This window comes from Ochlerotatus camptorhynchus, unplaced genomic scaffold (assembly GCF_037179485.1).
Source record: "Ochlerotatus camptorhynchus isolate MF236.1 unplaced genomic scaffold, CSIRO-AGI_Acam_v1.1 ptg000291l, whole genome shotgun sequence".
Taxonomy (NCBI): domain Eukaryota; kingdom Metazoa; phylum Arthropoda; class Insecta; order Diptera; family Culicidae; genus Ochlerotatus; species Ochlerotatus camptorhynchus.
The window spans coordinates 2,806,762-2,824,557 of NW_027040780.1; the positions used below are offsets into that span (position 1 = coordinate 2,806,762).

Sequence of the window (17,796 nt, forward strand, 5' to 3'; positions counted from 1 at the left end):
TGCGGTCGCAGGGAGCGAATATAGTACAGCAAGCGCTAATGTCTCCTTTGAATTCTTTGCAGACTTTGCATGCATAGAAGATGAATAAGAGCATAACAAAGAAGATTTTTGTCTTGTTGCTGGGTTTCCCATTTGTAACCCTACACTGAGTGGCGCTCTTTGCGTCGGAGCCGTGGGAGCGATGGCTACACATTGAGCTTTCGTTATTTCTGGGTGTGTGTCTGTCTTCTCTTCTCAGCTGCTTTAGTTTTGCGCAGGGTGAAAGACAAGCAAACTTTGTGTTTGCTTGATTCCCACTTTGTTTACTTCAGAAAATCAGTACATTGCGCACATTGAGAGATCAGATGACAGTCCTGGTTGTGTGTTAACTTGAAAGCCGCTTATTCAACCTTTTCCTGGTTATCCAATTATCACTTCACAGCTTTCTTTTGATGCCGGGTGAAATATTTTTTACGCTTTTTTGTTGGAAGAATTTTTAAGTTTATTTTACTGTGAATAAAATTAATCGAAATTCGTTATAAGCACACCATCAAATTATTCACCCTGTACCGGAAACCTGGAATCAAACTCGAGACGACCGCATTGGCAAACCTTGATACTACCAACTTAGCTACATCAACACAAAGAATGCCATGTAAACAAATCTGAATGCCCTTCTACAACAAGATCGCTGAGTAGAGGTTTTATAATAGTGCATATGAATCACATTTCTCGACTAGTTAGGTCAGCTTTGCATAGGAGTGGATTGAAAGCTGTTAAACTGTACAAAACTAATAATAAACCTAGTTAACTTCAAAAATGCTTCCAAAGAAGCGCAAACACAGTTTATTAGCTGAGTACAGATTGTTTAGTTGTCGAAAAAGCACTTTTGATGTTTATGTTATTCAGCCAGAGTGGTTGGTTCTGTAAAGGCTGACTAAAAGTAAATTGGTACGCACAAAAGACCTGTAATTCGTTATTCAATAAGTTCAAAAAGTCCATTAATGGTTGCTTTAAAGTACTTTTATTAAACTTCAAAGGTTGCATTTGGTTACATTTCTCCAGTTCGAAGAAAAATCTCGAACCTTCCATCAGCACCCGCATGGTCGACCCGCATTTCTTCCATTTTGCCCGCATTTTCTGGATGTCCTTGACTGCCCTGCCGCTTTGTCGAAGTCGCTGCTTTGAAATTGCCCAGCATTTTTCGATTGTTCGAAATTCCGGCCAATTCGGAGGATTCATTAGCTTGGGGACAACATCGATCTTGTTGGCAGCATACCACTCCAGAACCACCTTGGAGTAGTGGCAGCTGGCCAAATCGGGCCAAAAGATCACTTGGCCCCAATGCTTGTGGATGATCGGAAATCACGCTTTTTCAGGCATTCTTCGAAGTAAACTTGGGATGTCATCGTCGAGGATGTGACGAATGGTTCCATTTTCAGGCCACAACTGCAAATCACTTGCCAAATCATGGCCTTCTTCACGAACTTGTCGGCAAACATGAACTCTAATCTTCCAGGCACATCCTCACGTCCAGTCGTCATGTAAAACTTTTGACCGGGAAGGTGCTTAAAATCGAGTTTGACGTATGTTTCGTCATCGATCTAAGAGCAGCCCTTGTATTTCATCAAATCACGGTCGTACAAGAGCCTTGCACGCTTTTTGGCCACGGGATTCGGCTTCATGTGCCGGTTCGGATGTTTACTGGCTTTGTACGACTTGTATCTTTCCCTGGCAAGGATTTTCCGCACCGTTTGAAAGTTGACGTTGTACCTTCTGGCCACATATCGGATCGAAAGACAGGGTTGGCTTTAACGCACCTCAGCACCTTGCACACTGAGGGTTTTCTGGTAGGTTTTGAGCACTAGACAAATTGTTGTTTTCGGCATCTTCAGCACTTTAGCCCACTTGGAACCGGACCACTCCGGATTTTCCAGGTGTTTGTGCACAATGTTTTTCTTCTTTCGAGTTCCATTTGATGTTATTTCTGAACGTGATCGACTACTTTGATCAAACTTGCACCAGTTGTTCTCTTTAGAAGTGTAAACAAACTAAAGGGTGATACGGTCAAAATTTGGTCAAGGGAAAACGCGTGTAAATCGGTGAAATCGTTTATTTAAAAAATCAAATTAAATTTCTTTTTCAAGTTCAATTAGTATAAAATTCAGGAAAAATATTCAGTTAGGCTTCCGCTTTTCCAAATCCGAATTGCCGGGCCTTACGCTTGACCCCTGCCATCAGATTTTGTACAGCCACCTTGTCCACCTTCTTCGCCGCAGAAAGCCAGTTTGCCTTGAACTGCTGCTCGCCCTTAGCAGTTTTTTTGGTCTTCTTTAGGTTCCGCTTGACAATAGCCCAGTATTTCTCAATTGGGCGGAGCTCTGGCGTGTTGGGAGGGTTCTTGTCCTTGGGAACCACCTGCACGTTGTTGGCGGCGTACCACTCCATGGCCTTTTTACCGTAATGGCAAGATGCCAAATCCGGCCAAAACAGTACGGAACAACCGTGTTTCTTCAGGAAAGGCAGCAGACGTTTATTCAAACACTTTTTCACGTAAATTTCTTGGTTGACAGTCCCGGAAGCTATGAAAATGCTGCTTTTCAAGCCACAGGTACAGATGGCTTGCCAAACCAGATATTTCTTTGCGAACTTTGACAGTTTCATGTGCTTGAAAACATCTGCTACCTTTCCCCTTCCTTTTGCCGTATAAAACTCCTGTCCCGGAAGCTGCTTGTAGTCGGCTTTGACGTAGGTTTCGTCGTCCATTACCACGCAGTCAAACTTCGTCAGCATCGTCGTGTACAGCCTCCGGGATCGAGCTTTGGCGATCGTATTTTGTTTATCATCGCGATTTGGAGTCACTACCTTCTTGTAAGTCGATAGTCCGGCTCGTTTTTTGGCTCGATGCACGGTTGTGGACGATACACCCAGCTTATTTGCGGCATCTCGGAGAGAGAGGTTAGGGTTTCGCTTGAAACTACCGGCAACTCTCTTTGTCGTCTCAGCGGCTTCCGGTTTTCGATTTCCCCCCGATCCAGACTTCCTGGCTGTCGACAAACGTTCCCCAAACACTTTAATTACATTTGTAACGGTTGATTTGGCAACTTTTAGCGATTTTGCCAACTTTGCGTGCGAGTAGCTCGGATTTTCGCGATGCGCGAGCAAAATTTTGATACGCTGCTCTTCTTGCTTGAACGGCATTTTGACAACTGAAGAGTGAATTCCAAAATCAAAATAGGAGCAACATTCTACACACACACACCTTCAAAATGAGGGGTGTTCAGGTTTTTTAAATGCAAAATTGAAAGAAATACGTCAAGTTGATATTGACCAAATTTTGACCGTATCACCCTTTACAATCAAAGATTTTCGATTGCCAACACTAGAGTCGTGCTAGCGGCGCGCGAGGGGCGTACCAATTTACTTTTGGTCAGCAGCGACAAGTTGACAAATGGACAACAGTAACCTGTTGTCCATTTGTCAAGTTTTCAAGCACAACTTAGTTTACTTATTTTTGAGTATCTCACTTTTGACCGATATGAGTGTATCCTACGAAAATTGGGATAGTTTTGTAATAGCGTGTAATCCATATTGCAGGGATCATCGACTTACATACATACCAAGCTTTAGAGCAGCAAAGTGATGGGCAGTCACTTATCGCATCATACCCGGACTATTCATCTTCTCATACTGAACTTTATCTCGGTCGGACATTTGGATCCGAAGATGTGACTGACCCAGTGAACTATATTCCTACCGTTTCTAAATACACTTGGGACCTCCGACGTAACCATTGGAATCTTTAAGCTGCCTTCAGCAGAGCAACGGCTATACCACAGACAAACAGACATAACACTCGCAAGTTGTTCATCGAACAAGCATTTAACGGACTATTTAAAAGTATCGTAGTTGGTAGTACCGCCACCTGTGGCGCGCATAGTCAATTCACTTGCGTTTGACGTTTACACACTACCGCCATCTGTTCAGCGGTGTGCCCACCACAGTGTACTCAACAGATGGCGATAATGTTTTAACGACGATGTTTTACAGTGAGAAATATTCAATGTGTTATGTCTGTTTGTCTGTGGCTATACCAGAGACGAGGTTTTATAAGAGATGTGCTATGAGAATAAAAGTAAATCTGGTTGCACGGCCAACAACGTTATTTTGTCTGTAATGTTTGGCAACCCGCAATTTTGTGTTTACTTCGAGTGACTTTTAATTTGAGCTACTGTTGTCTGCTTAGCGTCGACGGTAAAACGAATACTTTTTTAACCGCATTATTGCCGTGTTTGGCATATTATAGGATGTCCCAGAAAGAATTATCAGAGTTTTTTTTATTGGAATAAAAAAATATTATATTAATTACCACAAATTTTTATTTCATAAGGTATCTTCTATAGTATTCTCTTTCGATGGGATGAAAATAATCAGCAGTTCCTTTAGTCGTACGCCAAGGAGCGAACTCATGAGCTCATGAGCTTCAGCACAGATTCCGTGACGATAATTTTGGCCACTTTTGTCCAGTATTTTTCAAATTCTTCGATTGATTTCGCTGCCTTAAAGTGTTTCCGTCTTGGTTTCTGTAGATATCCCTTGGAAAGGGTCCAATTCGAAGGACTCATATCTTCTGACACGTTTTGCACATTGTTTGCTCTGTACCAAGTTACAGTGTCTTTCGAGTAGGGCATTGAAATCAAATTGGTCCAAGATAGTACTGGGCTATCATATTGACGGATTGTGGGCCGCAGACGCAGAATCAATCCCTCCCGAACGTTATTGTCAGTTCTCATCGTCTCTTTTTTTCACAAATAGCTTTGACAACGTGCTTCACTCACATATTGCCTACCAAAACATGGCCTTCTTACTAAATTTTTTCGATAAAAATTAACCTATCGGTATCGTCAACTTCCTGAATATCACGGACTATGTACACCAGACCTGTTATTTTAGACAGAAATGTTCGGGATGCACCGGGTCAACCGTGATTATTGTTCGTCATGTTAATTTGAAATTCTGCGCAAATTTTCAGCAAAATCGGTGATGATTTAGAGGTGCTTTAAGTTAATTTTGTATCTTTAAGGTAATTTACGGCTTACAATATTTTTATCTCGAGGCTGAAACAAAGAAAACTGCTGTAACAACTTTCATATCAAAGCTTAATGTGTTATCTACCAACTTTGTGACCAAATTCAAAGTGATTTTATTGAAGTTTGACTTAATTTCATGCTCGAAGATATCTTAAAAATAGAAGAACTTTAAAATATTTGTTCTACGAACTTTCCACCCATATGTTATAAAAATGTGTAGCTTACGGCATAATGTTCTTTATACTGTTTTGGAAATTTAGTTTAAACATAGATTCGGTGTAGACTCCATAGATTGAGAGATAAACATCAGAAAAGAGGCCGTTATAGTTGAAATTCACAAGACAACAGAGCCAATAAAAGTTTCAATTAGATTGACAGAACAAAGTTGCATTGCTTTTCAATGACGCCCGATGACTGTTTCATTGATAGATGATTTTTTAAGAAATGTGAATCCTCAGTAGACGTGTTTTTTTATCAAAGACAAGTGTCACTCGAGCCATCCAAAATCTTCATTATTTTATAAATTGCTGTTATGGCTCGAGTGACACTTGCCTTTGATAAAAAAAAAACACGTCTACTGAGGATTCACATTTCTAAAAAAAAAATCATCTATCAATGGAACAGTCATCGGTCGTCATTGAAAAGCAATGCAACTATGTTTTGTCAATCTAATTAAAACATTGTACACTTATAAATTTTAATAATTTTTTGCAATGTGATCAACAAATGATATCTATGTGCCAGACACATACTTAATATGTGTACACATAAAAGCCATGTGTGACCACACATACTATTCATTTGAATTTCATGTGTACTTCTGAGTGGATTCTGTTTATGTGTGGTCGCATGAAAATCATGTGGAGCTTCTCATGTAAACTCGTCAATACAAATGTGTGGAATTTTGTAAGTGTCGTATTGGTCTCTCGGAAGCACTTTTGTAGCCAAATTTTACGTATGTTTCGTCGTCCATAACACACGGCCATTTTCCATATAGCAAGCTATCGCATAGCTTCCCAGCCCTCGGTTTGACGGATGCGGCTTGTTTCGACTCCGTTTAGGCTTCTCCTGCTTTTTGAACGTTTTCAGCCCGTTTCTTGCCTTGACACGTTGGACGTTACTCTTCGATGTTCTTTTTTTTTTTGACCAAATCACGAACAGAGGCACTTTTCTTATTGACAAAAGCTTGTTGATCTTCTGGTCCACTTTTCGGTCCACCGGTTCCGGTTTACGGCCGGATTTCGATGTGTCCTCGAATTTAAGTTCTTCACGGAATTTCCGGATGATGGTTTGGAATGCTCCTATACTTACTTCCTCACTGATGGTTTGGGAATAGTGCACAATTGGTACAAGATCAGTTGCGCTTTTCCAGGGAAATGCCCCACTTTTTGGTGATTTTTTAAAACAAAAAGCACTTTGTGCACACAAACTTATTGAGCAATAAGTAAACAAACATACACATTTATGAACAGCTTATAAACTGCATCGGGGCAAAAATTGCGGCGAGCTGAAAGTGTGCTTATACTTTCCAGGACACCCTATAGATGCTAGATAATAGCTTCTTTTATCGAACTATGCGTTGAAAACAGCTGGAAATGACCATACATGGGGATGCAAAGAGAAAATCGAAGAGAATCTATCAATGTTACTTAGAATATTCAGCTTGATTTGCAAAATTCCATTGAAATGCACGGCATCCTTCTGTAAAAATACACAGAATAAACGTGACAAAATGTCAGTTTCTTCTGGTGTCCCAAAGACGGCGTTAGAGAAAAGTGGTTTAAATTCTATCGGTTTCCTCCCGGCAAAGCAAACCGGTAAACCCTCGGTAATGTAGCGTAATTATTCTACCATATTGATAATTTAATTTGCAGTTACATGAAAATCAATTTGAAACTGATTTATTATATTTCAGCCACAATTTAATTACGATTCAGATTTATACGTGGCATTGGGTAGCAGGAAACTATTAGCAGCTTTAGATGCAGTTCCTGTTTTTGAAATTGTTGTAGATTTGAACGAGGGAATAGAAAATGAAATTGTATAATGATGTAAAAGATTATATCAAGCCTGACTGGATTGATTATTTATACTTTTCATTCGCAAAACTTATTTATAATTGTTTAACCTAGACATATTTGCCATATTTTGGAACCTGGGCGCATTTGTGAGATTTTAGGCAAGGAAAAATAATTATGGTATTTTGAGTTTGCTAAACTTTTTATAAGATTCCACACTTGATTAAATTTGCAACATTCATACAAGATGATTTAGTTTTGATCAGTTTTGATGATTTTAGACTTCAATGTTTTCTCAGTTCTCAGGCTAAAACAATCATGACTAAAGTATATTCAACAATTTCACGAATTTTTTAATTTTTAGATTCTAGCACCTGGAAAAATTTAATGTTAAGGTACTTCAATTTCATACTCTGGAAATTAACGAATAATTCGAAAAAAATAATTATTATATATATATCAGACAAAACAAAAATATAAAGATTGTCAAATTCATTAGGTACCATGGGTGAGAAATTACAGTGTTGAGATTCTGGAGCTTAAAAATAAAGATAAGTAAAATTTGTACTATAGTGAGACTTTGAAATATTTAGAAGACACACGAAGAAAGATTTAAGATTTAAATGAGAAGAGATTGCAAAATCTCAGGGTATGAACAGGTTTAAAGATTTTGCGAAATCAAATTTAACGATATTGCATTTCGATAAAGAAAACATATTAAACTCAGAAATAATTCCAGTATCTAGCAAATGATTATCAAGATTTTGGAAATTGGCAAGTTAATTGAGATCAGAGTCTATGAAGAAAATCCATAATCCCAGACTAAGAAGACTAGGAGACTAAGAATTTTTTTATGATCAAAAAAAAATTACTTAGGACTTTTAAGCAACGTTGGAAACGTAATAAAATTGCAGAAATTCTTTGAACACCAGGTCCACAACTTTCACGATAAAATGGAACAGAATAAAATGTCAATTGGGGGCATAAAAAAAGCCAAAACCAAAAATGTATGTCTGCTGTTTGAAATTAGCACCACGAAGAACTATAAAAAGCTTTTCGGAACACAAATGGTCCACTAAGCACAGTCTGCAAGCTACTGCCCTAAAAAGAGTAGATTGGGAATTCTCTTTGATTATTAAATTAAAAGCAATTCTTATCAAAAGAAGACGTTTGGAATTAATTTCACAATTATGCTGATATTCGTTTAATTCTCTAAAATAATCAAATAAGTATGACTTCATAATTTTAAATTGTGGTAAACTCTTCAGAATTACCATGGAACCAATTTATTAGGTTGTTTGACTGGTGTGTGGGGAAATTTATTGTGTTTGGCTTTCCAAGTCCAAGGTAATCCAAACGGTCAGTTATTGATTGCCCTTTTTTACGTTTCAGCCGTTCAAAGGTAAACTAGAAAAGTAAAACAATTTATAGAGACATAACATGAACATTGAACTGATGCAAAGTGTGAAGCTTTCGCTCCACGGTGCTCAATTGTTGTCAAAATATAAACTCAATTGGTAAGAAACTGACTTTCGAAGCCTAAGTTATGAATATTTTACTGTCGTTTGGATGCTTCTTCTTATGAAGAGCTTTGAGTGGGTTGGTTTATTTCCTTTAAATTTCGTTATAATTGCTTATCTTTTGACAGATACGCGTATTTCGTCTACTACTTGCAGACTTCATCAGTGCCAAATACTTCTTCTTATTTTTAGGCTTTTTAAGATTTCGTAGTGAGCGTTTTGCCGGCTGTCAACGTAGTTCTAGATGCTCTTTATTAATTGAGAGCTTTCTATGCCAACCAATGCATGATTTTGGGTGACGAGTCATCAGGTCGAACGCCAATAGGGTCAAGCGCCATTAGACCGAATTCCAATAGGCCGAATGGGTCATTTGGCTGAAATTTAATTTTTTTTCCTATTTCATTATCTGGCATTCTGAATTGAATTGTTAATGAGCAATAAAACGTAGACAAATTTGTTGGATTTATGTTCATCCAATATTTCAAAAAATATTACTTCAATGTACCTTGAAAGAACCGCTCAATGTCTTCTGACGACGACGATGATGATGATGATTATGATGATGATGATAGATGATGATAGTGGTCTACCACTCATTGTAGCACGGAAACTAGTCCTCACTTTTTAACTTGATCAAGCTTAATAACTTCTGATTGTCATCAGCAAGTAGTATGAAGGGCCAAACACAAATGGATGGATTAATAGGCAATTATCCTATTCATTTCCTTGAGTCAGTTAAGAATCTCATTCCAAAAACTTGATCAGCCAATTGGTCAGAAAACGAGCCATCCAACAGGAAGATGCCCCAATAAATGGGGACATGGTGGACTCTATCCACGAAATAATTACAACAGTGAGTTGACATATTCACTCTCCCTATCCAAATCGCTCCAATTGGGTGCCCGGATGGTCCCTTCTCATCCCGATTTTTTTATGTATTGTAATAGGTTGTTGTCGTTGTTGTTGTTTATTACCGACACTTTACGTCTGCTGATGCATTCGTGACTCAATTGGATGTAATTTAGGCCTAACTGCCCCTAATTTGGGCCCATAAATAAAACAGCATTCGACTGAATGTTCAAAAGCGATCAAAAATATCCTTTAGTACCGTCCCAATGATGCGTTCATCTGATAAAAAGCAGATTTTTAGCGATGGGCCCAATCTTCAATCGATAGGCTAACATTAAAGCCATTTTCCCTATGTAAAAAATAATAGTCAGATAATCAGAAGCAAGTAAAAATATGCAAGTCGTTTGAAATCTACCGAAAATAAATGAGGACTAATTTAATTCTTAACAAAGAAGCGTGAAGGATAAGAGCAAGGAGAGTCAAAAGTTTTAACATGCATAATAAGAAGTCGTCGAGATTGAATGCGAATGTTTAAAAATCTAGCTAGCTATCTTATAAATCTGCATTTAATCTAGTTATGATTGTTGTCAATATTACTTACATTTTGATGAAGATGGTGTTATGTACTTATTTTATCACAAAAGCCATTTTTGAATCGTAAACCAGGTTCATTAACACTACACTCATTTCGAGAAGGGGCTTTATGGCACCACTCATACTGTACAGTAATCTTCTTCTTCTTCAGGTTCGTCCACCACCTGGAATGAACACTCGGTGCATCATAGATTTGTGAACTTCTCATGATTAAATGAAGGAGAACTGAGCTATGAAAAATCACAGGCTAAAAATTCCCCAGCTTTAATTGTTTCTAAATGAAGGCTCCAATTTGTAAACCCGTGTTTGGAGAATTACAACATTAATTTGCCAAGGTTACATGCTTAGAAATAACTGATTTTACACGTAAAGAAATTCATCTTTGACATAGAGGATGATACGTAAGCAAACATTTCATGTAATATAAAGTGCTTTGAGACTGAAAAGTTCGTTACTCGGTGAAAAGTACGTTTGAATTAGCTGAATCACATTTTGTTATGACTCAAATTGATCTCCAATAGACGCTCATATGTGCCAGTCTCAGAGCAGCTAAATTTAAATGATTTGTTCGAAATGTGTTTCTTATAATATAATGATGATAATTGAAAATCTCGGAAATGCTCCAAAGCTCAAGATTCTTAAGGTCTTTGGAACAGAAATCTGAAAAAAATCTAACAGATTCTTCCATTGCCTTCTTCGTGGTATTGAAGAAGTCAATAAAAGAATCTGTTAGACCGGATAATACTCTAACATATTTCTCCCAGAGTCTTTTGACAATTCTTTCAAAGAACAGGTCTGAGTTTAATCTATTACATTTAAATGTTTGGCCTGACGACCGATTCGGCCTATAGACTTTTGACCTCATTACGCATCCGGCGTTATAGCTTATTTAATTCGGCCTAATGGCATTTGGCCTGATCGTTTTATCCCTTGAATTTGTATATTGCTTGGCAAGCACAATGATACTCCAGGGAAGTCGAAAAAACTTCCAACCCGAAAGATTTCCTCGACCCGGCCGGAAATCGAACCCGCTGCCTCTGGCTTGGTTATACCGTACCGTTTTGTGCATGGCTAAATTATTTATTTTTAACTCGGATCTTTAATGAGAGCCAGAAGTTTAAGGAGTGGTTAATCTGAAAAATCTTCTAAACCATTCTCGAGTAAATAACGGTAGGACCCAATTTATTACGTTGTGAATTGATAATTAAAACAGATGATGATTAACGCTGTCCTGCCATGGTGGAGGCAGCTAATACTGTGTGAGTTTATTTTTTGTTAATGACTTGGTATCAATAACTTTACAATGTGTACAAATGACAGTAACATACACAATTGAAAGATGACATCTTTTGGTAAGAATATTAACTATTCCTTAATTCAGGGCAAAGGCAGTAAATGTCGCTTGCATGAACAGAGGGGTTTCAGTAGAATTCCAGAATATTCCATTTCAATCACATTAAAGCCACTTTTTTGCCAGCATCCATCGTATAGTAATAGTACAAGGTGCCAAGAAAAAGATTCGATTAATGATTTAAACTTGGTTACTCGAGATAGTTCTAAGCTCCACAATAAATTTCAAAAACATTCTAAGTTATAAAAACAGCAGTCAGAATTAGGGTGTATGTTGGAAATATTACCAATCTTCATGAGTGAAATATTACTAAGCTCTTTACTGAAGAATCATTGTCCTTGATCCTTGAGATAGTTCTGCATACTTTCTTTGGAAAGGCCATAAAGTCAATATAAAAAATTCTAGAAATTATCTTGATTCTAGATAAGTGTAAGCAAACTCCATTGTTTTCAATTAAATTTGGTCAGCTGAAACTAAACCTGTAGAGCAAATTTTGGTCAAAATTTAAAAAAAAAACTCTGATCAGTTTAATATTCAGTACGATGAAATATCTATTTGAAACTAAGAGCCTTTTGTTCAATTTTACAAAAAAATAGCAGAACTCATTTTTCAACATAACTTGTTTTAATTATTTTGAAACAAATTTATTCCTAACATTTATGCAAATGGTACTTAAATAATAGCAGTGTATTTGTTGAAAAATTGTTGGCAGGGCAGTTGTTTAAAAATTCTTTTATTTTATTTCAGCACTTTGAATCTACCTTGCCAAAAGACGGACTTTGGCAGTAGGGGGTTAAATGCTAGTTAAATTTTATGTAATTCCCAACATCCCCAATACCAACCAACCTGCGAAGATACTTAACTCTAATTGAGATCCATTAAAAATTAGACAATTCGACAATTTTTGTTGAAATAACTAAATTCTTAATTTTCACCATGAAAACGGTGGTGTCGTGAAGATTAATCTTAAGCTCCTGAGATATGAGCGAATGATCATTAATATAATATAAAAATAGTATTGGACAACGAGGAACTGCTAACGGTTCATATTACAGCAGTTTTTGTGTAAAACTGCTCAACAAACAACAGAGACGCTTGGGTTTTAATAACGGTGGCATTTCAGCCGGTTCTTTTATTCTGACACACCCAGTAAGACGATTAGCTAAAAATACAATGAAGAACAAAAAGATTCAGCACTGTCCAAAATGTTGGCCACGATTACAATTATCTTAAAGACACACACTTAATTAGAAACAGACATGCTTCAAGCGCTTAGTTTGTCCTCGTGACTGTTTGCTACTTATGATATCATATGATACACAATTAGACTTCCTTAAATTGGCCAGCAGCTATTTGAACATAGACAAATGACCTTAAAGTGAAACTGTATAAATGTAAATTTATCGAAACTGTAAATAAAATCTAACCGTAATATACAGTGCAGTATTTTACTCAACCCATCCGAAATTCCTATGACACAAAATGTAAATAATCACCACCGGTTTCCAAAACTTCAATCCGAAAGCTAAACTGATGCAAGCGACAACCATTTCGATTAAAAACATTGCTCAAACGCTTCGAGCATTCAATTGCATTAATACTGTTAAGAAAACCAAAACCAGATGGGTGTCATACATGCGATTAACCATATTAATTAAATCAGTTTAATTCCAAATCTGTGCACCCCGCAGCAGGCAGCATTGCAAGATTTTGTTTTCAATTTTCCAAACAGAAGCTAGCTAATATAACTTATATTGTTTATGACTCGCTCGAACGAGCCAAACGATAGCATGTATAAAAACTACACGGAAAACTCATGCTAGCAACAGTCGTTCGGTAGCAAGCGTTCATTAAGCAAGCACGTCTAAAACACTTACAGGAGATCCAAGATGTTCAAGGTAAGTGCCAGCATTGGAAATGTAACAAATCAAATCCCACATTCATCACAAATCCCTCACAGATCATCGTTTTGGTTGCCTGTTTGGCCGTTGTTGCCTCTGCCCAGTACTACGGAGGAGATTATGCTGGTCACCATGAAGATCACCATAATGCCCACCCAAAGTACAAGTTCGAATATGGTGTCAAGGATGGACACACCCACGATCACAAGAGTGCGTGGGAGCACCGCGATGGAGACCACGTCAAGGGACAGTACACTCTGGATGAAGCCGATGGCACTCACCGGGTCGTTGACTACAGCTCGGATCACAAGGGAGGATTCCAGCCACATGTTCAGCGCAAGGGACATGCCCACCATCCCCATCACGGTGAAAGTTATGCCAACATTGAACAGCACTACTGAGTTGGTGGATCAGCGTAGATGTAAATAAATGATGTATCCCATTTGGAAAGAGAATCCGATTCAATCAGGTTGCCAATATTCGAGTTATGGGTCTAACTCACTGATTTTAAAAGATGCCCGAAGTCTAAAGTAGCCTTGCACATCCGCGGGAACTCATCACGAACACGATCCCAGTTCCCAATCGGAAATACCATCCTTCATTCCCAAGTGTGATCCGTGCTGAATTTTCGTGTTGGAGTCCACTTTGTCACCGATTGTCACCGATTCTCCCTGTCTTACATTAACGGATCATGCACAGCCAGCGAATCCAAACACATAAAGCAACCAACGATACAGACAAAACGGTTGCTACAACTACCATGACAAACTCGCTCTTTAACATAGCTCGATCCGAGTGGTAGAAGGATAATAATATATTGCTTGCCTGCTTTGTTGCAATCAGCGTTGCCAGGTCGTATTCATAAAAATCTGGACCAGTTTAAATATAAAATCTGGAAAAATCTGAAAGGCTCCAAAAAATCCTGTTTTTAACATTATGGTCAGTATGATCATCTGGAATTGATTCAAAGTACCAGAATGTTTATGAATTACATGTTTAAATAAATTAAATAAAACAAATAGCTTGTTAGCATTGCTTAAATCGCCCAAAAATTAGGAAAAGTATTGACACAATGTGCCCAAAAAGTTTGAATATCCATTACGGTGCATTTCAAAAATTGAGTTAGGTGGGGGCGACCCCGGCGTAGTGGTTAGCATCCAAACCTCTCACGCCAAAGTCACGAGTTCAAATCTCACCCCGGACAAGTCACGAATGACCCAAGAGCGTTAAAGTGACTATAGTGAAAAAAAAAATTAATTGAGTTAAATCGCTGGCAAAATACTGCAGAAAATATTTTTCAGAATTGCTTTAAAACTGCTACTGTAAAAAAAAAATTAAAAGCAAAAATCAAGCAACTTTGATGGGATGGATTTTTTGAACTAAAAGTCAATGTAATTCTTGACATCATAGCAGGCAGTAAGCAATTTTATTGTAAAGTAAAATTCACCAGGCTGAAGTGGGAATCAAAGCCTAACATCGTGGTATTCACACGCAGTTTATCTAAACTACAGGTAACTCAACTGTTTGCATTACCACTACGAATAATTTTATTATATAACTAAAATGAAAGTCTGAAAGCGGAATTTATATATTTCCTGGGTCCCAGATCATGAAATTTTTTGTTAGTCTGAATTTACATGGACCTCTTTACAGGATATCTTCGTCCTTTTTTTTAGAGTTCCATTTGAATCATCCTAGAATTCCATCATACTTCATTTCTGAATTGCTCTAAAATAATCTTGATAATATCCAAACGTTTTCAGTAACATTTTAAGAGTTCTCTTGTTATCTCTTATAAATCAATCTTTGATCCCACAACTCCCTCAAACTAGCAATAATTTCCAAGAATTGGCATAATTTTGTTTTCATCTTTCAGACTTAAAAATAATCTTGATAATATCCAAACGTTTTCAGTAACATTTTAAGAGTTCTCTTGTTATCTCTTATAAATCAATCTTTGATCCCACAACTCCCTCAAACTAGCAATAATTTCCAAGAATTGGCATAATTTTGTTTTCATCTTTCAGACTTATCCGATAATTCCCTTTGAGCTGCTTTATAGGTAAGGTCAGAATTGTTTTTGAAATCCTTTTCAGTATTTGCTAAGAACTTGATACTTTGCCAAAATGGCGTTGAAAGTCTCCCAGAAATTGCCAGATGTTCTTTTGGCATGATTCCGATTAAATTTCTTAAAATTTTATAAAAATGAATCTCCGTAGAAACAATGAACAGAATTCAATTAAAATTATTCTCACGATTCGTATCAGGAAACTCCTTCAGTTTCATCATAATTTCTTTGATTTCTCTTTCGAATTCTATTTCCATTTTTCACAAAATATCTATGCAATTGTCATAAGAGTTTTTAAAAGACAACTGACACTGTATTCAACCAGACCACACACCACACCCAGTAGACCAGTAGGGAAATTTTCAGGTTGCGAAAAGTTCCACTGGCTGGAGCGGGAATCGAGCCCTCATTTCGTGGCACTCACAATACACCTGAAGGACAGGTGACACCGCACGACAAGATAAGATATACAGATTTGAGTTATGACCAAAACTTGTAGCTAATAAAAAAACCTACAAAAGCTCTATAGATCATTTTGCGGAATGCTGTTGATGAAAAAAGTTAGAGGCAAATGAATGTAAATGAATGTATGAAATGAATGCAAATGATTTTCCATGCCTGGCCTTTACAAAGATGGATGGAACTCTACTCAGAATTAACCTGAAATTCTCCTTTGGTTTAACAAAGAATTTGCCTCACACTTCACTGTAAACTATTTTCAACATTACGTTAAAATAATGAAATTTTAGAGCAATTCAGAATTCTAAAAAAATCCAGACTACTGTGGCTCAATATTCACAGGTACTTAAATGCTAAAAATTATAAGATGCCTTCAAATTTTCCTTATGAATTATCCTCAAAAATCTCACAAACATACTTCAAAGTCCTGGTGGTTGTCTAGATTCAAAATCCTTGCTAATTTTCCAAGGCTAAATTTATTGTTTTCAATCCTGAACAGTTTTCGATTTCTCTAAATTAAAAAAATTTGAAGATTCCTCCATATTGGAATTTTAATTTTTTTAATAAAAGTAAATAGAAATTCCAATTAAACAAACATTCAGGCCCACTATTTTTAAAAGTTTGCAAGTTTGTATCTGGCCGGATGACCGAAAATCTGGAAAATCCAGATAAATCTGGAATACTGGCAACGCTGGTTGCAATATACACGGATGAGGACATAGCTTGACATGTATCGAAAAAAGACATAACAAAAAAATTCCCATTAACACACGTGTATCATCTTCGGCTTTACTTCGTGAAGCAGCTTGCTAACAATTTGCTCGTTTCCTTCTACCGCCCCCTAGTGAGATGTGTCGCATGGGCTGCTTGTCATGAAAAAGAAGGAAGAATATAATATCATTATTGCTTTGCACTTCTGACCAGGGCTGGCAAAAGTCATTTTCAATGAAAGATCTCTCGCGATATTTACAGAGATACTTCTGTCACTATCATTGGATGAGAAAACGATGATAGAGATTTTCTTCAAAATCTCAACGATTTTTTTGTCATGACAGAATTTAATGCTATTAAAGTTACATGTACCGAGGAAATCCTAATAATATATTCACTCTACCGATTACATATGGTTGTTTGCTTAAATTCATCTAAATCAGTTAGAAATGCTGATGTCAAAACCGCATAAGAATTATTCTCATGAGTGCTTGATCATTGAAAAATGACAAGAATGATAATAATCGGTCGCTTCGTCTCGTTATAGTGAGAGGACCTGTTTTCTCATCGTCACATGACGGCCGTGCTATTTACTAGCTCTGTTCTGACATAGCGTTACTATTCGGTTCGTTGATCGCTGGTTACTTTGTCATTTGGAGATATTTTTGATTCCTTGTGCACAGCTGTTTCTTTGTCATCTTTTCATTTTCCTTAATTTATCCACCTATGGTGAGATATAGAACCAACTTATTACAATTTCGTCAAAATGAAAAAAAAAAGTACGCATTCAGGGAAGAGAAGTACACTAAATTATGTATTATGTGATTTTCATTTCTTCGATTTCGTCCTGATTTAGGATGAGTACAGAAATTTTAATATCATCATATTTTTTTCTGATTTTTGAAACAAATTGCTCCAAATTTGGTTGCAATTTGGGATCACACGATCAAAAGTATGAACGAAAAAAAAATTCCGTAGAAAGCAGGATTGAGTGTAACATAATTTCTGAAAACCAAGGCTCTGTTCAGTACATAAATCCACTGCGAACAATAATTTGATCCTGGGAAACACAGATTTAGCACACACGAAATTAATTTCGTGGTTTGTCCTTCTTGTCAAGATGGTTTTTGTTTTTTAAAGAGACTTTTAGCTTTTGACGGGTTCACCTCCAAAAGAATTTAAATCAAAATACGTGCTGAAAAGTTGGTTGTTTTTCTTTGAGCGTGTAGAGATTGTTTGATGTTGTTCAGTGTGCA

General features: G+C 37.1%; 1 protein-coding gene across 1 annotated transcript; it reads left to right on the forward strand.

Annotated features, from left to right (window-relative positions):
- The first annotated feature begins 13,273 nt into the window (after window positions 1–13,273).
- Window positions 13,274–13,704, forward strand: LOC135706802 (cuticle protein 19-like). Its single transcript, XM_065228466.1, has 2 exons — window positions 13,274–13,299; window positions 13,362–13,704. Exons 1-2 carry the CDS (start codon window positions 13,291–13,293, stop codon window positions 13,701–13,703), a joined length of 351 nt encoding a protein of 116 aa, XP_065084538.1. The 5' UTR covers window positions 13,274–13,290; the 3' UTR covers window position 13,704.
- The last annotated feature ends 4,092 nt before the right edge of the window (window positions 13,705–17,796 follow it).